General features: G+C 35.9%; 1 protein-coding gene across 1 annotated transcript in view; it reads left to right on the forward strand.

Annotated features, from left to right (window-relative positions):
• LOC137401546 (serine/threonine-protein kinase Nek1-like) overlaps window positions 1–21,958 on the forward strand; it is a 64,434-nt gene extending 42,476 nt beyond the window's left edge. The window contains exons 19-28 of the mRNA XM_068087960.1: window positions 1,192–1,377; window positions 3,671–3,918; window positions 4,832–4,952; window positions 5,966–6,072; window positions 7,399–7,465; window positions 9,259–9,453; window positions 13,883–14,017; window positions 16,097–16,233; window positions 19,719–19,851; window positions 20,814–21,958. Of these exons, the coding sequence (XP_067944061.1) occupies window positions 1,192–1,377; window positions 3,671–3,918; window positions 4,832–4,952; window positions 5,966–6,072; window positions 7,399–7,465; window positions 9,259–9,453; window positions 13,883–14,017; window positions 16,097–16,233; window positions 19,719–19,851; window positions 20,814–20,821 (1,337 nt within the window). The 3' untranslated portion in view covers window positions 20,822–21,958. The remainder of the gene's footprint in view (window positions 1–1,191; window positions 1,378–3,670; window positions 3,919–4,831; window positions 4,953–5,965; window positions 6,073–7,398; window positions 7,466–9,258; window positions 9,454–13,882; window positions 14,018–16,096; window positions 16,234–19,718; window positions 19,852–20,813) is intronic.
• Window positions 21,959–22,203: the final 245 nt, after the last annotated feature.

Genomic DNA, 22,203 nt, shown 5'->3' on the forward strand with positions numbered 1-22,203 from the left:
CCTTGACCTTATAGTGACCGTTAGGGTACTTATCAATTTATGAGGTTCTCGGACAATTTATTTTCATGCAAACACGTGTATTTCTTGTTGAACCGAACCCGCAGACTTTTTTCCATAGCCTAATAAGCTGGTGTCATGTTCTATGGCATTTTCAGAATATTTTATAGAGAAGCACATGCGTCATTCCCATTGTGTTCTTGGTTGCCAAGGCAAACAAATCTGCCTATCCATTTCTGATACAAGTGGCATCAATTTAAATATGTTAACATGGCTTCAGGTTTCTGGCACCATTCACTAAGTGCATTAGGGATCAGAAAATGATTTGTTGCGATGATTATTTTACAGCAAAATAATCTTAACATGTTGTCTCCGTGTCGCAATCGGTTAGCGCATTCGGCTATTAACCGAAAGGTTGGTGCTTCAAGCCTACCCAGGGATGATTGTGTTTAATTTTTGATACAATCAGTTTTAAATTTCGGAAAAATAATTTGTTTATAAGGTTGGTGGTTCAAGCCCATTCAGGGACGACTGTTTTTAATTTTTAAACAGTCAGTTTTAACTTTCAGGATAATTATTTTTTGCGATGATTATTTTACGGCATAATTTTCTTGGTATGTTGTCTCTGTGGTGCAATCGGTTAGCGCGTTCCGCTGTTTACCGGAAGGTTTGTGATGCAAGCCCACCCAGGGATGATTGTTTTATTTTTTATACAATCAGTATTAAGAATAAGGTAAGTAATTTGTTGTGATGGTTATTTTACAGCATAATTTTCCTGATACGTTGTCTCTGGCAGACTTGCCTTTAATTGGCTGTCATCAACACTTCTCTGGAGGGTCGGTTAATTTCAAGGCTTTCTTGGATAGATTTTTTGTATGAGGATGGCGGCAACTCTTTCCTCGAGGGTTAATTTGTGAATGAATATCATCAAGTTCTCGTTCCGCGAGGGTTTGTCTAAGCTTGGTTAGAATCGAGGCTTCTTTTGAGGGTTTGCACATTTATAATCATAACCTAGACTTTGTTGAAGGTCTTGTTTGTGTATGGACATCATCCAGGCTTCTATGAAGGTTATTTTGAGTTAGCAACCACTGAAATCTGCCTATAAGGATTGCCTTTGGATGAATGACATCAAAGCTTACCTCTCAGCCTCTACCTTCTAATAACAGCTTTTAGTTAATGTGCTGTTGCTTTCAGATGCCGTAAAAGAGGCAAATGCCAAAATAGCTGCAGAGGATATATCCGACCCAATCACTGAAGACGACTCACCATCAAATCAAAAGATTGGGGTGACTATAAGTGTCTCGAAACCTCTTGTTTTAAAGAAACCAACTATTCTTACTCCAGGTGGAGCTACAATTACGATGAGCAAAGATGCACCAGGTGGCGCTATCTGTTGTGTTTATTCACCGATGATTCATATTTTGAGTTAGTTGCAACCATTCATTAGGAATGTAAGACTCATCACCTTCGGGACTATAAATTAAAATTATAATTTAAGACTATATTTTACAAGTTAAATAGTGTTCTGGAATACATCTTATTATCCAAAAGGTAATATTGATACATTTTTAGTATAGGCTGTCCTTTCAGAAAAAGTAGCATATTGCACAATTTGTTTTTTTTAATTATAAGTTTTAATTAATGTCATTATTTAAATTAAATCAATAATTTTTTTATTTTAATTTCACATATATTCCACATCAATCATTTATCTCTGTTATCATTTTCTGAAAAAACCTAGTTTATGATCACCTCAACATTGAGTTGAAAAAATAGCCTAAAAGGGAATATTTGTATCGACATTCCGAGTATTTCTAACGTGCAATGTCGGAACTCTGTCGAAATGAAGTTGTGTAATTCAGTGCATACATAAAACATTTTACTTGCTTGGTCATCCACTTTTACCATAATTAATAGTACTGACTTTAATTCTGGCAAACATCGTAGAGATTATTACTAAACTCCATCGGTGTGACTGGCTGTCTAGTAGATTTGAGGTTATTGAGATTTGTCCCCCTTGCATTCTTTGAATGTTTTTTGTTAGTTGCTAGTTTGGTTATATGCTAGCATAAATCTTGGTACATGTATCTACACAATTCTCCATTACAAAGATAAATGTAGATACTACCATTTTTGATTAATACTAAACATTGTTTCAAACGTTCATTTCTTGTTTGAAACTTGATTATCTCAAGGATCCTCGGCTGAGTACTTGAGAGATGAAAAAGAAGGCGATATTTTTTGCAATAAAATTACAAATAATAGAGAAACATAACCAAACATCTTCAAATCAGCACTTAAAATTCTCCTAACCTGACTAGTATTTATGGAGAGAAAGACAGAGAAAGTGAAAGCCTGAAACGAGTGAAAGTTGAGAGACTGCCAGTAATGATTAGCCCCGCTGCTGCCAAACAGCTGTTTGTACCCTTTGCTAAACTTGTACTGTATTTTTGTCTTTACTGGTTTTATAGAATACCAAGCAAAGTGCCGCTTCATGGTATTTAAAATTTTTGTAATGGCCTCCCAACATATTTATATATCAGATAAACTTCTAATTTAGCATTACAGAAGTGAAATACCACATTAATAAATGGTTGAGACCTTTATGCCATTTTGGAAGTATGATCAATTAATAGCAACAGTTTCAGTAGCTTGTTACTTTTAATAACCATATAATGTGCAATGAATATTAATTATTACCATTTTATTGTTATTTTTCATAATGACTGAGTTGGATTTCCAGATAACTGTAATGTTATCAATAATATTAAATAATATTAATGCTGTAATAATATATGTTTAGCTGATAGCATAATACAATTTCTCTTGTTATCTAAATAGTTGAAGCAAAATGCAAGAAAATTGGCGTGAAGACCCGCTCCTATATATTCATATCCAAACTGTTTCTGGACTCCGTTTGAATAATCGTAGCTGAAACTGGCTGGCTGTTTTTGGAGGAAAATGATTATCTATCCCAAAAAGTTCCATTCTATATGAAAGGAAATAAATATCTTAAAGTTCATACAACACATCAAATAACTTCGCAGATTTTTACAAGAAGAAAGCACAGTTTTCAGATTTTTAAATAAACCTTTACACATTTTTTTTAAAGACTGTGGTACCATTCATCACTGCTTTGGACTTACTTTTGACGCATTTTGGTTAAAATTAGACATCGGGAACTTTATGTGACTTTTTTAACATTGTTGCTGACTAGCACTGATGGCACAACTAGTTTTTGGTGCCGAAACTTTGGTCATCATTTCAAGCACCCCAATAGTTAAAGGTGAAATTAATAAAAATCAAATGTATGAATGAAGTGTATAAGTTTCTTTGATTTTAAGTCCACATAATCTTGATTAAGCTATCTTCACTTCTCCATCACCACCTTATCCTCTGCACCAGCTGTTTCCTGTGTCGTTATCCCGGCGGATCAATGTTTTACACCTTTAGCTTTGACATGAATCTCCCGTTTTTGTGCAGACGATCTGACGTTTTAAAAATTGAATTATCAGCTGTGAAATTGGCATGCGTGTATCTGCAACGGTGAACATGTGACATTCCTATTTCTGCCTTCTCTAAATAACTGTCTGCCAGGTTTTGCAGTTTGTTAAAAGTATGATAGGAAAATATTTTGAAAGTCAAGTTTTGGTATGCATCTCTTTTCTTACAGAGACCGCAAACACTGCTTCTACAAAGTTGGCTGATACATCTGTCCCGCTTTTCAACAAGATGCCAAAACCTTCTACTCCAGAAAATAAAATGGCTGCTGACGCGGATCTAGATGTCATGGACCTTGACCTTGATGACAGAGAAAAGAAGCTGATTCGCTCATTAGAAAGAGCTAAGCAACCATTTATGGAGAAGACCAGCGGCCTTATGATTGGATTGACCGTAGGCAACTTTGACTGCAATACAAAGGTTTGTGGGTTCACATTATATCGCCATATCTCGGTGTGGATGCTATAATACTTTGGTGATCATCAATGATAACCATGTTCACACTATCACAAACCCATCTACGTTTGCATCAGGAAATACTCCGTGGTGTAGTGTTCTCATTTATCTTTTTAAATTTTCACGAAAAAACCTCTTTGTTTTCGTGCGCTCGAATCAAATGCTAGTCTCGCAGCAACTATCATAAACGGGAATAAATTGATAGCACTATCTGCGACCACGAATTACCATCACTAAAATGGTTCGCACTCAAAAGGTAGTCATCGATGCTCGGCGAAATATCGGGAAAGTTTGACAGCTGCAAACTTTCCCGACGTATTCGCGTTGCTTCAACGATGCCATCGGTTTACGGTTCACATTATCGACGATGAACACCGAAATGAAAACGCCGTATAGTGTGAACCAGTCCTGTCATTTTGTAGATTTTCTCGGAAATTATCAGTATTTCTTATCATTTGCGATTGTTTTTGACGCGAGCTGATTGCCAGGATGTTTCAAGATTAAAATCGATAAAACTTGCTTGCGATTAAAATGCTCTGAAGACAAATATGATGCCGCTAGTTAATATCGCTGCGATAGTTAATATCGGCTATTTTGTTCAAGTTAAAGCGTTATGCATCTCTATTTTGTTGGTCTCTTTGCAATTATAGATGCCAAAATCACGGTTTTGATTGATTTGAGCATTTTAGTCGTAATCAAGTTTTATCAATTTCAACGATTTTTATCGATCAAAAACAATCACAAATGATCGAAAAATACTAATACTTTTTGATGAAATGGAAAACAAATTGTGTAAGTTCTTTTTTAAGGCATCCGCTATTGACAACAACGAACAGAATCCATTATCATTCTATCAACCTGGTCTGTTATATTTCAGATGCTGCGAACCTGTTCCGAGCCAGATCTTGCCAAATTATTTCGCACCATGGATAATCCCTTCCTTGAAGTGGCTGCCAGCGCAGTGTTTGCTGAGAGTAGTGAGAGTGAGTCTGATGAAGGTACAGGAAGTAGTTTAGTCTGTATTGTTCTGTATGTTCTAGTGCTGTTTGTTACCTCTCCTGTTTACTGTATTGACCTCGTCGGACTGGGTAGAAGTTCGCATCTTTCAGCTTGCGCAGACAAAACTTGTTTTGTTACCAAAATTGTCATTAGTTTGCTGTCAGTTTTTCCGAGTTATACTTTTTGTGTTCTATTAATTTATATTTTACTCCTAATATTTGATGCCAAATCAGACAATTGACTAGTTGGGACAATTAGACGTGAATTGCAGCCGCTACAGCAGGGACTGACCAATCAGGCGATGGAGGGCAAGGGGTACTATGCATACGCGTTAGGTATGTGACAGGCTCCCCGTATATGCTGTTGTTTTCCTCACGATGTTTAAACAGGCTTATCTCGTATTCAATAGTGTGCTGCCTGCACTGGCTTTATACCACTGTTGAATATACACAGTTGTCATGAGTCACTGGTCATCTCAAGAGACAGGTTTAAATGGGATTTCTCTTATCAATAATGTCAAGCGTATAAGGGCTGTGATAGCTCCTACTCGAACTGGTCAGTGGATTTCCCAGGATTCAAAGCTCGTGAGCACCACATGAATATATTTTACGGTGTTCATCCCTCATTTGTAATGATATTGAGATTTGCTAAGAGGCAAGATGAAGTCTGTAAGGGCATCCATGATGCCACATCAAATCTCTTTCATACTCCGACTCAGTGAGATTCCATCGTGAGAATCATTGCACTAGCAGCCGTCACAGTTCAGCATTTTCCTGTTAGGTTTTGTGAAGTGGGAAAGTGGAAATGTGCTTGCGACGTCCTTCATCATGTATCTTAAACCTATCAACTCTTAAAAGGAAAGAAAGCTTGCGGCTAAATAAATATGGGTTTTTAAATAAGAGTTTGTTAGTTTTTATGTCTGGGGTTTTTACTTATCGGAGAAAGCGTTCGTTTCAAATGACCGCTGATTCTCTATCTTTATTATGCTGCCACTGGCTCGACGTCTTTCCAGCAGGTAGTGAGGGCAAGATGAGTATGGAAGATGAGGACGAAGGGTCTGAGGGCGATGAAGAGGATGAGAATGCAGACAGTGAGGATGAGGACACAACTCTTTACCAGGTAGGAGGACATAACTCTTTACTAGGTAGCATTCTGTCTCATCACGTTGTATATGTTTTAACTTGATAGACTGAGTTCATCTGAATGTAATCTCAAACTATGTTGTTCCAACAAGCTTATTACCACATTCACGTGCTCCCAATCTAGATTACCAAGTTTCCATACAGTGATAGCGTAGTGGAACGCCCTCATATGGCACTGCAATGCCATCATGGAAACAGCATGTCACTCTTATTTCCTCATGATTCAGTGTCATTGTTTGGAAGCAAACCACCCATGTGATATACTATCTTTGTGCCATGGATACAGCCTTCGTGGCCAACAGCATCACGGTTGGTCACGGTTGGTGTGCATAGGTTTAGCTTTCCCGTTGCTTCATATTCTTCTCACGACCACTCTACTGAAACGCTCTATGGAAACATAGTCCACTTGATGGACCAGCATAGCGCTTCAGCACTGTTACACCAGGTGTCACTACATAGTCGATGTATGAAACTCAGCAGCGATTTTAATTTTACTAGTTGATTTGCAGCGGTCCCTAAATGTATGCATACATGTACAAGTATGTCGAGAAATTGCTAATATCTTACTTTAATGAGTTTCATCTGTACAACAGAGTTATCTTTGCTTGTTCAGGGCATCACATTTGCTTCATTCATCAATATATTTATATATAATGATATATATATATTTTTTTTTATAATGATATATATATATATTTTTTATATAATTATAATAATGATATATTATAATGTAAAAAACTTGTAAATTTCTGAGGAATTTTTTTATAGAGTTTTGTTTCTTCTATGTTAGTATGCAAGTCGAACAATTAGTTAGTGGTGTCCTGTTGAAGATGAACTCCCACAAAATTTTAGAATATCTGAGACTATCATTATTTTTCTATCATTTGCGATTGTTTTTATGTTTGAGGTGATCTGACTACAAAATTTGATAGACTAGATCGTGGTTAAAATTCTCAGAAGTAAAATATGTCGCTAAGTTGTCCTCGTGGCCATAATTGATCCCTTTATTGCGATCAAGTTGCATCATTACGCTTCTCTATTATGTTGGTCAATTGGGAACTAGAGACGTCACATTCGCAATTTCGCTTGATCTGACTGTTTAAACCGCAATCAAGTTTTGTCGATTTTAATCTTAAAACATCCTGGCAGTCAGATCACCTCAAACATCAAAAACAATCACAAATGATAGAAAAATATCGATACTTTCTGATAAAATCTACAAAATTGTAGTGGAAGTTCATCTTTAATATGGAGTTTGTAGTAATAACCTAATATTGTTAGAACATTTTTACACTGTTGACAGGCGGAGTTGGCTGCTCTCATGGCTAGTCAGAATAGTGCAAGTACTGAGGATTCTGAAAGTCGGCATGGTGAGAGTTATCTTCTATTGAGTTATTGTTATTGGTCGCTTTATTGCATCATTCATAGTGCTATTAGTTACGTCTAATTTTTGCCTTTAGTTACCGTCACACAGTGTAACAGATGGCAGTTGTAGTTACTTTGTGTAGCTTTCACATAGTGCAATAAACAGCACCTACACCCCACTATCTTTGCTCTTACATAGTGCAGCAGATGGCACCTGTGGTTCCCTTTCATTGCTCTTGCATAGCATGACAAATAGCGCAAGCAGTCCCATTTCATCTCTATGACTTAGTGTAAGATATGACACCTGCAGTTACTTTTCATCACTCTTTCATTACATAATAGACAGCACCTGCAGTTACTTTTCATCACTCTTACATAGTGTAACTGATCGCACCTGCAGATAGCACCTGCTGTCTCTTTTTATCGCTGATATATAATATGACACTTAGCGCTTGCAGTCCCTGTCATCATTCTTATATAGTGTCAAGAATGGCACTGTTCCTCTGTCATCACATTGTTGTGTTACAGTAAAACCTGTCATGTTCTATAACCTTTTATTCAGTCAAATGTTGCTAAAGTGTCAAAAATATCACTTGGTTCTACCTGTCATTTTTTAAACTCTCACTGCACTACTATTCTAGTGTTCAGATGCCACGTTTTTGTCAATTTTATAATTTCAGGTTTTTCATATTTTGTTAGAGCAGAAATATAATCAGCTCGCAACTTGTTGTCTTTCTTATATTCTTCTGACAAATATTACTCTGCATAAGGACAGTATTGAGTACATAGTTGTATAACAAGAAGAGGAGTGTCAAGTTTAGTAGACCCCTTTCTGGAATTGCCAATAGCTGTGGCATCTTCTGTCACTGCGCCTTGTGTATCCCAGCATATAAGCCGATTCTAGAAAGCAAAAAAATTACCAAACTAGGGTGTCTGCTGTGGTGGACGCCATGACTTTGCACTTCTTGTAAATATTTTATTATAGGTGTTGTTTTTTTTATTATAGCCTTGTTACTCGTTACGCTATCACTTGTCGGCGTTTATGTTGACATATCAACGCACTAGCGGGCCTAATTATTCACATTGTTAGCCGATGTTCTTACTCGATCCCGTTAGCCGGAACGGGTGATGCTATTATATACAACGGAGCAACGCTCACGTAGAGTTGAGCTAATGGTCGTAAGCTCCTTGGCTAGTGGATTTTCCTTCTCTAATAAAAAATTGAACGAAACCACACGCAATTTATTTCTTTATGAAATAGTCTAGATCATGCCAAGTAAAGGCAGGCAAAATCCTTTACACTGGTTTATACTCGCGTAACTCTGACTGAAAGTAAACAAATAACATTATGGTAATTTAATTTCAACAACTACAACTCGAAAATTTTATTACCCCAAGTTTATTAATAAAATTAAATTATAACAAGAGTCATTACTGCTATCATTAACTCCTTCGCTACCAAATAACTTTTTGCTGAGATAATAAAATGTTTCAAGGTTTTCAGAGCTCATTAGGCGTGGCTTATATGCAGGGACATCCAGTAATCTCCATAACCTAATGAATATTTCATCTACATCTAAGTTCTCAAAACACCTTTTAGAACATTCTCATAAATACTTGACTCATCATCTTCTCCATATGTGTGTAGATGCAAGATGTAGCCATGAGGTATCACAACTGTTAAAATATTCCTGATATCAGCTTGGCTCGTATAGTTTTTCGTTCAAGATCATAAATGGATTCATAGATGCATTCTTTTGGTTATCGTGTGTAGAAAACTATTTCTTTATCCTTATAGACCCCGAGAGTGTCACTCCGTCTGCTATGGAAGAAGGAGACTCTCCTGATGAGGCCTCGGAGGAAGTCAGCGCTGACAGGGCCTCTTCAGGAGACCTCATAAAGGATAGTGACAATGATGATGCGGATGACTTAGCAGAGCAGGATGTCGCTGATTTTGAACAGATGCGAGCGACACTACAACAGCTTGTACAAGGTGGGCTCAGATGTCTGTAGAGGCATGAAAGGATGTTTAATTCATGTCTGAGATTAAAGATTTACCTGCACGAAATTGTTGTAGATTTTATCAAAAGGTATTGATATTGTTCTCTTGTTTGACATGTTTTTAATGTTTGAGGTAATCAGACTGCCAGAATGCTTCGATGTTAAAATCGACAAAATTTGATCATGGTTAAAACGCTCAAATTTAAGCGAAAGTACAATTATGACATCTATAGTTGCAAAGAGACTGACAGAATAAAGACGTGTAACGCTGCAAGTTGAACGCAATAGCCGATATCACCTGTAGCAACAATAATAATAGCTGATATCAACAAGGAAAAAGACAAGACGCTGCCTAACTAGTGATATAATTTTGTACGCATTTTTCCTTCTGAGTGTTTTAACTGCGATCGGGTTTTAACGATTTTAAACTTGAAACAATTTGGCCGTCAGATCATTTCGAACATAAAAAACAATCGCAAATGTTGGGAAAATGCTAATACGTTCAAATAAAATGTGCTGAAATTTCGTGTAAGTTTACTTCTAAACACTGTGCATAGTGCAATTTTAACTCACATTGTATGATTACTTATAACAGCTCCAATTAATTCTTTTCTCACTCAATGGCAGCTTAAAAAAGCTTTTGGTATGCATAGCTTGCAAATTATTGGGTACTTGTGTAGCCCCTACCTGTGCCCCAGAAGGGTATGAAAGAAAAAACATTGAAAAACATCTATGAAACATTGAGTATGCCATCAGTATTTGGCAATTACTATAATAAAAGTTGGAGTTATCTCCTCGACGCATACTATCAGCTGGGTCTCTAACAAAGTAACTACTCTATCAATGCTTTTTAAACATGTCCAATAAAATTATATTTGGCATACACTGAATACATCAGTTGTAACCTACGGGCATTAAAATATTGGCTATAATGAGAGCTATGTCTATCCGTTTGTCCATTTGTTTGTCCGTCTGACTGAAGTCAAGCGTGGAGGTTGTTAAAAAGTTTGTATCATATGGGATTCTAATCTGTATATTCAGATTTCCAGCCAAACGTGCTGCTATCTGCACCAGTTGAACACCTTTCCACATCTTAGAATGATTATGCGCGTAGTTATTACACATGACAGTGTCTCATGACTCATGGGACTGTCAGCATTCTAGTTTTACTATAATAAGAACTATTTCCGTCTGATCATCCGGTTGACTGAAGCCAGGGATGGAGGTTGGGAAAAAAAATTGCATCGCACAGGATTTGAACTCGTTTTTAAAAGGATCTAGGGTCGTAGCTTTATATCATGCATTGTTATGAATGGGCTTATCGATTGTCAGTGGAGCCTCACCCTGTGTACTCTGATCAAGGAAAAAATGACAGGAGTTTGTTTGCAATTGGAAGGAATATGCAATTGGGATATGAATGCTTCCTTGTGTATCCCATAGCGCACCTCCTACCCTAACCAATCATCTTTTGCTACCCTAGTGTCAATATTTTGTGGGCTTGCAAGTGATTTTATTATGTCATAGGGACACTATTAACCAAAACAAACTTGTAAACAATAAAATTTATGGAATTGAACCACTAAATTGCCAGTGGTTAGAGGTCAAAGGTTAGAGGTCAAATAGTCCGCCTTACATTTTGAAAAAATGCATATCTAAATTAATGCAGGCGGGTGGAGTCACTAAACCTCCATTATTGACAGGGCAACGAAACCAAAATGCAAATCACTGACATATTTGCTGGTTAGTGCCTCACTGGTAAACAGTGTTGCTATGGTAACATAGCTGAAGATAAACAGTAGTAACCTTGGACTTTTCTTTGTCCTACTTGTAAATGCTTTAAGATGAATTGCACAAAATTTTAGTATACGTTATCAAAATAATCGGTATTTTTCAATCATTTGCGATCATTTTTGAGATTTGAAGTCATATGCCTGCCAGGATGTTTCAAATTTAAATTCAACAAAACTTAAATACGATTAAAACGTTCAGATCAAGCGAAAGCGAGATTATGTTGTCTTAGTTACCGAGAGACAAACATTATAGAGACACGTAACGCTGCAACTTGAACACAATAGCTGATATCAACTAGTGACATCATTTTGCACATGATAAATTTGGAGCGTTTTAACCGTGATAGAGTTTTGACTATTTCAATCTTGAAACATCAGAACACCGGTCAGAACATCTCAAACTTAAAAACAATCGCAAACGATAAAAAAATACCGATTCATTTTGATAAATTTACTTTGATTAAATTTGATAAAACCTTGTGTTAGTCCATCTCTGATAAGCATTTTGGTTGTTTGTGGCAAGTATTCATGATCTTCTGACAAGTTGTCATTACTTGAGTTTTACAACGAGTTATACATAAAGAGTTTTGACTGGCATCTTTAAATGTTGACTTGCAACAAAATTCACATTACAGTTATTTGGTATCATAAGATTCACCATGTCTTACTCTGTTGTGTTGTAGGTGCAAAATATATGGAAATGTGATTACAAGCTCTTAAAAGCTCAAAAAGCCCTCTGATTCCCTTTTCAAAACGGCTCCAGTGGGACGTAATTGTTACAGGATGGTTTCTGTTTACACTTTCACGCAACCTCATTCGTCGAAATATTTTCACAAATATACTTCACGCATTCAATAAAACCATGTCTATTGTTCTTACGCGCCTGTTTTATCGTCATTGTAATGCTGTCACTTTTAGCACTGATATCTTATAACTTACCGTAAAAAATCAGTAAACTTTTTAACCTTACCTCGAAGGAGTATATATCATTGTCTGATAATCATGACGAGCCTGTTGGTTACCTGTGATAATCGAAAAGAGCTGCAAAAATTATTTGCGAAGTATTGGGTCACGTGATCAGATTACGACTTGACGATTGAATAATGCCGAAAGAAAACTGTAAAGTAGCAAGCATCTATATTTAATACGCGATAAGTTTTACATTAAGCTTTTTATTGGCCTTTCAATTCACGTGAGAACATACGTGACAAGACGATAACCAAACTGGAATGACTACGTCAGATAAATAAACAGATTCCCATCTACGGTGGCTTTTCGTTTTTGAGCTTTTAAGAGCTTGTAATCACATTTCCACGTATTTGACACCTACAACACAGCAGAGTAAGACATGGTGAATCTTTTGATACCAAATAACTGTAATGTGAATTTTGATGCAAGTCAACCTTTAAATGTTTGTTTCTCGAAACAGATTTTTGTATTTCAGTTTTAAGGTGATATTACATTATCTGTGAAAAATTACGAGCTCCTAGTTACTGTGGTCGTTACAAGTAGGCCCTTGCTAAATATCCAGCTCTCTTATTGTCTAGGAAAATTCCAGTCAACTTGTCAGCCGTGTACATGCGCTATGTTTCTGTGACGTGTGAGGAAACACACGCAGGGTGCGTATGTTTTCATGATTCCAATTTTGCGTCAATCCGTAAGTCTTCCACAACGGAAGACTTAAGAAAAAAGTCTTAAAAAAGAAAAAAAAATTTAAAAAGAAAAAAATTCGCAAATCAAAGGAGTTTTGTTACTTGTAAATTTTCATCGAATGTTTCGTGCTTGCCAATGATGGACACAGCACTTGCAAATGCTACGCCAGCTATTCCATTTTGAAAGTTTTCACACTTCAATCGGTTTTATTTCAATTTGATCGTTCTGAGGGTTGCTAACCGTGACAAGATTGCATCGCTAACTATTGACCTACGACATAGAATTCCTTACCTTGTTTAACAAAGCGTCAGCGATAATCCGCATCATGTGAATGCCCATAGAAACGCTGTAACACAATATAGGCACAACTCCAAATCTACATCATGGGTATTATGGAAACATTTTGATGATGTTTCATGCTAAATGATCATCATCACATATTTCACTTCAAAAAGGGCTCTTGACATACACCAGCGTAAATGAGCTTTCAGGCTATTTCAACTAATTTTATGTAGTTCAAGGGCATTTGCGTTGATCTTCAAAAACAAATTCTATCATTTATTACGTTCATTTCTAATTGGTTATCATTCATTATGATAATTTCTTATTTACTGTCATATATTATGTTCATTTCTAATTGGCTGCCACATACAATGTTCATTTCTAATTGTCTGTCATATATTATATTAATTTTAATTGGCTGTAACATATTATGCTCATTTTTAATTAGTTGCCATCTATTATACTCTTCTCTAATTGGCTGTCATATATTATGGTCATCTTTAATTGGCTATTGGACTTCTTGTTTACATTTTATTTGCTATCATTGCTCAGACGCTGCTGATGAGCATCTGTAGTTAAAATTCGTCACAGCTCTGTTTGCTATTGTAGCAGATGACCGATTATATTTTACCTGCTATGTGACTTAACTGGCTCAGATTCCTTGATGTTTCATTCCTTTCACTTCATTATTTCCAGATGACAAGCCTAAAGGCAGCAAGAAGATGCTAAAAGAAACCTTGAATGCGCAGACGCTGTCCGAAGCTATCAGCTCTATTGGTGCTGGTGTCGCTAAAATGGCTGTCTCTGAAAATAAAGAAGAATGGATGTCAGGTATGTGTTACCTTCTGCAACAGCACTAGTTTGCGGTAATGCACAAGCCTGAAGTAATGTGAAATTCGCACCGTATTAAAATGATTGGATTATAAAATAATTGTGTTGATGTGTGGAGGAAATGCGTATAGGGAGACCTAGTAGCAAGTACATAGGCATTATGAAACAACTACAATCTAGCCTCTTTATATGAATTGAACCTTTTCTAGGATCTTCTTTATATGTTGAAACTGTTGCATGTTGGATCGTATACTCCTATATGAATACATTGTAATATATTTAGTTTGTTCCACAGCCCAAATCTTCTGATAGCTATGGTAGATAGTTACACATAGCATTAAAACAATTTTTATATAAAGTATATATATTATAATATTTATATTTTTAATTATAATTGTACAAAATATATATAATAATATGATATTATTATACATAATTATACTAAAGGTATATACTTTATATTTTGATATTATATATAATTTATGTGATTTTATATATATTTATTTTATAAAGTATATGTAAAAGTAAATTAACTACAAAGTAAGCAGTAAAATTTTATTATAGTCTCAGTGGTACAGAAGATGGAAGGCGTGTAGGTAGAGTTGGTGTTGGAGACATGTAGCATACTGTACTTTACCTTAGACTAGGTGAGCCTCTAACTTAGCAGCATTAGAACTGCACTGCATCATCACAGTAATTTGACATTAAAACTTTCTAATGGGCAGTAAACATTAGCCGCTACTGCAACTGCAGTCCTACTGTGATCTACTGTCGATCCACAATATCCACACTGTGGATACTGTTGCAGTATCCGCAGTGTGGATTCACAGTATCCACACTGTGGATACTGTTGCAGTAGACCACAGTGTGGATTCACAGTATCCAGTATGGATACTGGGAATACTTCCACTGTGGAAATATTCCCAGTATCCATTGTGGATTTACTTCCATGACACATTACCTGAAATTGAGCGATTCATGCACCAGTGCACTACCAGTGCACTTTCTTCAAAACTTGAAACTGCATGTATACTGAAACTGCGCATTACTATGAAGTTGATGCTGTGAATCCTCTGACAGTGTTGGCTTGTCTCACATCTATTCTGCATTCTACAAATTGCCAGACGCTTTGTTCAGCGAGCTTGTGGGACTTGTGGTCTAACTACCACATCATTTCAGAATAGGGAGTCGGACATTATCATTTCCCATCGATAAAATTGGTCTCTTAACATTATAAATTTATATCAAAAGCATAATATATTTTTATTTTAATCAAATACAGCATGCTAATTGTGATCAATTTGTTTGCCCAATCATACTCAAGTTTGAGAAGCATTTACATCTAGCAATTGTGTTGTGATTGCGTCAAAATCAACTCAATATTTGATTTTGTGATGAGTTTTCATGAAAATATGCTGTGCATGTATGTAAAGTGTAATTCAAATGTTCCTATTGCATTTACAGCACTGTACACTACAGTAGACAATATCCCCCCTGCATCAATACTGCTTACTACGCATTATAAAATAGTTGTATTTTGTGTATGATGGGTCCTGTGTAGCAGTAAAAGTATGTAATGCAATTATTCTGCATGAATGTGACATGTTTACTACTGCTACTGCACTGTTAATGCAACTACATAGGTATCTGGGCAAAAGTTTACTGCAACTGCAATGCACTTTACATCTGGGCATCAATGAGTACTTTTTTAAGTGCAGTTGTTTTATTTTCATGGTGATCCCTTCCCTGAACTGTGCAGATCTACTCAATAGGTGTGCATGTCGTTATTAAAAGAACAAGTGTGTAAATATATGAGTGAAATGCATGAAGTTAGCAAAAAGATTTGCATCACAATATTCAGCGTTGAACAATCGTTGGTCAGAAGGAACAAGGATCCTTCAGAAGAAAAATGTCAAGCAGATTGAAATGAGCACATTTTGTTTAGAGCAAATTCATTTCTGACCTTTCCTTACAACCTTAAAACAACAAAATTAAAGAAATCATGAGGTTACTCAAACTTCTCTGAAAAGCTTATGTCATTGGTCAGTGCTGTGTCTGTAGAGCTCTGATTGATTGCAGACAGTTCCTCCGACACCGATCATTCTAGCCATCATGAAGAGGAAGAAGATCAATTCTGCAGGTTAGAGGAAAGCAGGGTTAATCTGGAGAAAGAACTCGGAGAGGCTACATTTCTACAAGCATACAAAATTATTCAGGTGCGTGGTAAAGGTAGTTGTGGACCAGAGGCTATAAAATATTACTAGAGCGATGTCAAGTCACTGTAAAGAGGTGCAGTTCAGAATTAAGGAAAAGAGTCGTGTCATGGAATGTTTTAAGTAGAATACTGACTGTTTATTCTATAAAACTTGGATTTTGGGGTATCTTCAGCTACTTGCAGCGCATGTTGCGAGGCGTCTTTATTGAAAAAACTACTAGAGAACCCTCTTAGCTTCTGTATAAACAAGACCACTCCTACTAACTCCCTCTACTACTAACTAAACCATAAATAAATTTAGTGAGGATAAGTCAACCATGTTCATGGATAAAGTTAACCTTAGTTTCAGTTAGATTGTCGATTGCTGGAGTTTTACCATGTCGTATTGCAAACCCTGCTCACATATATCAGTATAGCATAAATCCTGTGTGAATTATGCCCAGAATATTTGTATTCATCTTTCCACACATATGACAAACATTGTTTGCTATCTCGTAATACCGACATACTATATCCACATTCGTATGTTTCAGTTTATGAACTTTCTGTTACTACAATCTTTAATTCACTATCCCGACTCCTCCGAAATACTGATAGATTGCTAACTTTTAAAGCATGTTTGTTCAGCTTAATAGTTCCTGATTTATTTCCATTTTTTTAAAAAACATGTTTGTTCAATTTGTCCAATAATTCATGAGTTCTGTCTTTTTTTCTTACTTTCAACCGAAAACATCATTTCGTTGATGATTCACCACTTCCAATAAAAAGTTAGCCGCTCAGGATACCCTCCCTAATTGTGTTAAGTCCTTCATTTAGTCATGCACCATTTTGTTATTTATCAGTGTACTTATGCAATGGACTAAGTAAGACCGCAAATACAAGTTATCACTGAAGGAAGTACTTAGGCATAAGTTTAGATGAATGCACTTAACCCTTGTCATGATAAGAGATAAAAGTCTGTCATCTTATGCTAAAAAGGACATTTGGTTATTGCCTTTCAATTAATGGACAGCCACAGCGCTCCAGCGTAGTGTATCCAAATGAATACACTTGCAGTCTTCTAATGCTGAGTAGACAGCCTTAGTTTTTTAAGAAGATATCAGTATGAGTGGGTATAAAAACAGTAGACATTTGCACAAAGAGATATAAAGATTATAGGGATTTTAAGTTATATGAACTGTAATATACATGTAAAACCTCTAGTTCGCTCCAACATCTTCCCAAATTCATCCCTTTGACCTTCTGAAAATTAAAAACTGAATGTAAATTTTTAATATGACTGTCTTGTAACTCTACTATTATATGTTTGTATGGACAACTTTTCTCTTTCTTCTCATCACTTTTATTTGGTTTAGGGTTCATGATTGCGGTAATTTTATGTTAAGGGCAGCGCATATCTTCAATGTCAATTAAAATCCTTTCTGTTTCACTTTTTGTTGTTAGAGTAAGGTCTATGTTGCGAAGAAAAAAACTTATATATCTAAAATGAAGTAAAACTAAAATATACGGTGTATTTATGGTGTATATACGGTGTATTTAGAAAAAAGAGTTAGAGGTTAGCACAAAGTATTTTTTTCAATGAGACTCCAACTTGTGACATTTGGCTTGGTAGACCGATGCTCTAACCCCTGCTCCATCAAACCACTTATAAGTATTTCCGAATAATTGTGCAGCTACACATTCTCCGTGCTTTATCGGCGCAACTGAACATCTCTCACGGCACACTAGACTGTCAGAGTTGTAGTTTATTCAATAGAAATATTCCCGTATGTCATTTCCTCTACCAATTTTTGCGAGCAAGAAAGAAAACTATATTTTTAAGGTTAATTATGGGTCTCTCGTTATTCAAAAGGGATTTGAGAACTTGCGTCAACCTGACGCTTTACATTTTATGGAATTTTTAATGAAATATAAAGCAAAAAACTTTTCATACCGTAAAACCTTTATTTGACCGCCAACTTTATTAGAACCCCACCTCTAATAGAATGCCGCTGTGAAAAAAGGGTTGAAAAATACAGGGCCATCCTTTAATTGAGCGCCCCCTCTATTTGATCACCACTTTGACATTCATTGATCTTTTCAAGTCCATAATAGAAAGTAGAAATCAGTGAAATGTAGAAAAAGTAGAAATCAGTAGGGATCAGTAGAAAAAGTGTCAACAAAATGATACTAATAATGACTCAGTTACATCGATATCAATTAATTCTATCATTGTTGCTGCAGTAGTTGCCATGGTTTAATGATGGTGTACTTAAGAAAATCGATCGTCACAATTATAAAACCATAGTCTGATTTGAAGTTCCCAAGGTCTGAATATGATCCATTTTCTTTAGATTCATTCATTATGTGGTTTACTATCTAACCTGAAGGCTATAAAGCATTTTGATGGACGTTGATAAAAATTTTCAGGAACACCATAGGACGTATTAGCATCCATTGTTATGGTGTATCAAAGTCCATTTTCTAACTCCGAGTTTGTTTCTTTAAAACTTGCTTTAAAGGTTGACTTGCAACCAAGTTCACATTACAGTTATTTGATATCAAAAGATTCAGACTCAAAAACGAACAGTTAATCGCAGCCACACGAGACTGCCGTAGTTTGGATTCTCTTTCCAAAACGGCTCAAATGTGACGTAGTTGTGGTAGATGGTTTCTGTTTACACTTTCATGTTACTTTATTCGTCGAAATATTTTCACAAATATACTTCACGCATTCAATAAAACCATGTCTATGGTTCTTACGCGTCTGTTTTATCGCCATTGTAATGCTGTCACTTTTAGCAATGATATCTTAAAACTTACCATAAAAATTCATTCAATTTTTCAACCTTCCCTCAAAGGAGTACATATCATTGTCCGATAATCATGACGAGCCTGTTGGTCACCTGTGATAATCTAAAAGTGCTGCAAAAATTATTTGCGAAGTATTGGGTCACATGATCAGATTACGACTTGACTATTAGATCAAGCCGAAACAAAACTGTAAAGTAGCGAGCATCTATATTTGATACGGGGTCTTCGGTAAAACCCGAAGTGTTTGTCATAAACTAGTGCTACGATAAGTTTTATATTGAGCTTTTTATTGGCCTTTCAATTCACATGAGAACATCATGTGACAAGACAATAACCAAACTGTAATGACTACGTCAGATAAATAAATGGATTCCAATCTACGGCGGCTTTTCGTCTTTGAGCTTTTAAGAGCTTGTAATCACATTTCCTCATATTTGGCACCAACAACACAACAGAGTAAGACATGGTGAATCTTTCGATACCAAATAGCTGTAATGTGAATTTTGTTGCAAGTCAACCTTTAAAGATTGCTCTTAATAATATAACTTTGAAAGTGACACAATAATAACTCAAAATAATTACCCTAATAACTCTATTTTATAACTGAAATTTTGTGTAAGTTTATTTTTAATGGTTTTTTAAATTGATAGAATACTGTGGAAAATGACAAATGTCATGTTTGTTGTGGTATAGGCGGCCCAAGAAGATGAGGAGGAAAGTCTAGACGAAGGCCGGAAGCTTGTTACTAAAGTACTCGGAAAGGAAAAGAGCCACCTTTATGATAAAATACTGCACCTTGTCGTTTCTGACTCTGCATATTCCGAGGGTGAGTCAGTCTGCTGGTCTTCCTCATCGATATCATTAACCTCTCCTTTTTTTTAGTCGTTTCCTGCCATCTTTCATATTTATCCACTTCGCTTTGTTTCCAGTTGTTTTCCTGTGTACATTTTTTCTCCATTTTTTAATCCGCAATGGTTTGGTTGTTTCCTTCCTTGTCCGTACTTGTATTTATTACAAATTTATATCCCCATTTAGTTTCTTTTCATTCCTTTCAGCAAAATTTTCTACTCTATGAATTCCATTTTCTCCCTTTCCCTGTTTTGCTATTCTGTCTCAATGCCTATTTTCAATTACTCATTCCCACTTAGCTGTGTGTCACTTACTAAGTAAGTTTGCTATCACTATTTGTCTTTTCAATGTGTGACACGCATATTTACTCATCGGAATCGTCCTACCTTCTTTACCAAACAATGTAAAGAAGCTAGGATATCGGTTCATTTTACCTGCAGCCATTTCTGCTCGTCTAAATGGCTTATAACTATATACTAGGCCTATAACTATATACTAGGGCTATGCATATCTATTGGGGCTATGACTATATACTAGGGCTATGACTATATATTAAGGCTATGACCATCTACTAAGGCTATGTCTATATACTAGGGCGATAACTACACTAGGGCTATAACTATATATACTAAGGCTAGGGATATGTTTAAAGGCTATGACTATATACTAGGGCTATGACTAGATACTAGGGCTATGGCCATATACTAGGGTTATGACCATATACTAGGGCTATGACTACTTGCACGCAGGTAGTCATAGCCTGAGGCTATGAGAGGCTGTCGCTAGCTCAAGGTAAAACTATATGCAGTTTGGTTACTATATATAGTTTGATTATTCGCTGTCATGATGATGAGTTGTCATGGAGATGAGTTGAACCATCCATTATGTATAAATGCCCAAGTCAGCTAACCTTTCACGACATCAGCCCTTTGCTTTTAGGTAATTGAGGCAGCTTCTCCTTGCTACAGACTGAAGCAGCGGTCTCCTTGCTTCACAGGACTCTGGACAATCCTGATTTTCAGCTTTTGTTTAAAGCAAAGAAGGTCCAAATCATACAAACTTAGCTCGCTAGATATCTCTATCATATGGCTAGATACCTCTATCATATTGCTATATGGCTTTTTAAATCACACTCTAAGTGGGTTTCTAATTTTGCACTACTTTTTATCTTAATTAGCCTCTTTATATGTTTTTATACTGATCTCTTAACAAGATCTCTCATTGCAGGGAGTTTTATGCCTTTGAAATCTTGATCATGTTCAGCTTTTTTCTTCAGTCTAATGAAACATCTTTTTGTTTTATTTTGAATTAATTTCATGGTTTTGCTATCATTCTTATACTTATACGTCTGCTAGCCGTCCGATGTGTTTCTCTTTTTCAATTGTCATTCCTGTACACTGCCCTGAGCAAGCAAAGCGCCCTATCTTGATTGTTGTAAATTATTCAGTACAAGCCCAAACACGTTTTAGTTATGCCCGGTCACAGTATTGGCAGTATTTCAATTGTTTTTCTGATTTATTATGGCTAGATATCCAACAACCTTTACCAGAATTTTTTTTGTAAAAACCAAATATCAGAGAAGTTATTTTATTTAGGAAGTTTTGATTGCCTAAATTGTCAGATAAGGCGTTTTCCTTGTTCAGGGCAGTACAGATTAAACGTCTGCTAGCCGTCCAGTAAGCTTTTTTCTGCAAATTTATTTCTGTTTTAATGTTTTTTGTGCCCTTTTAGTTCATGCTTTCAAGGCATTTTCTTACACTGCTATTTATTATTCTTCCTATGGACAGATTTCTGTGTATTTAAATAACATATTTTATCTGTTGTATTTCTTTAATGTTACATGCAATCATAAGTACAGTACTCGCTATTGCTAGTGGCTTACTTCATCACTGCAAGATTGACTTCTTAATAGCCAGGGGGCAACAACTTCTCTCATGAAACAGTGATAACTTCATTAGATTTATGTTGTAACTTGTAAATCATAAATTATACACATACTGGATGAATAGCCAACGTCGCATAAGTAATAAAAAAGTTTTTTCTTTTTTAATAAAAAGAAGTCAAAAAAAGTTTTTGCACAGAATTTTTTCTTAATTAGCACAAAATTTACTATTCTAACTTTTAAACGAAGGTGTTTGTTTATTTCTGTGTGTGCTATAATTTTAATTAAGTTCATGCTGTATTTATGCTTATATATTCATTTACAGTATATAAATCTCGGTCTTGGTTTTTTGGTGGTCATCCCTGTGTCTAGTTTATTCTAAACTTTCATATTGCATTGAGGCATGGGCAAATCGTACAAATTTAGTAACACTTCAAAAACGCATGA

The sequence above is a fragment of the Watersipora subatra genome, chromosome 8 (assembly GCF_963576615.1).
Source record: "Watersipora subatra chromosome 8, tzWatSuba1.1, whole genome shotgun sequence".
NCBI lineage: Eukaryota > Metazoa > Bryozoa > Gymnolaemata > Cheilostomatida > Watersiporidae > Watersipora > Watersipora subatra.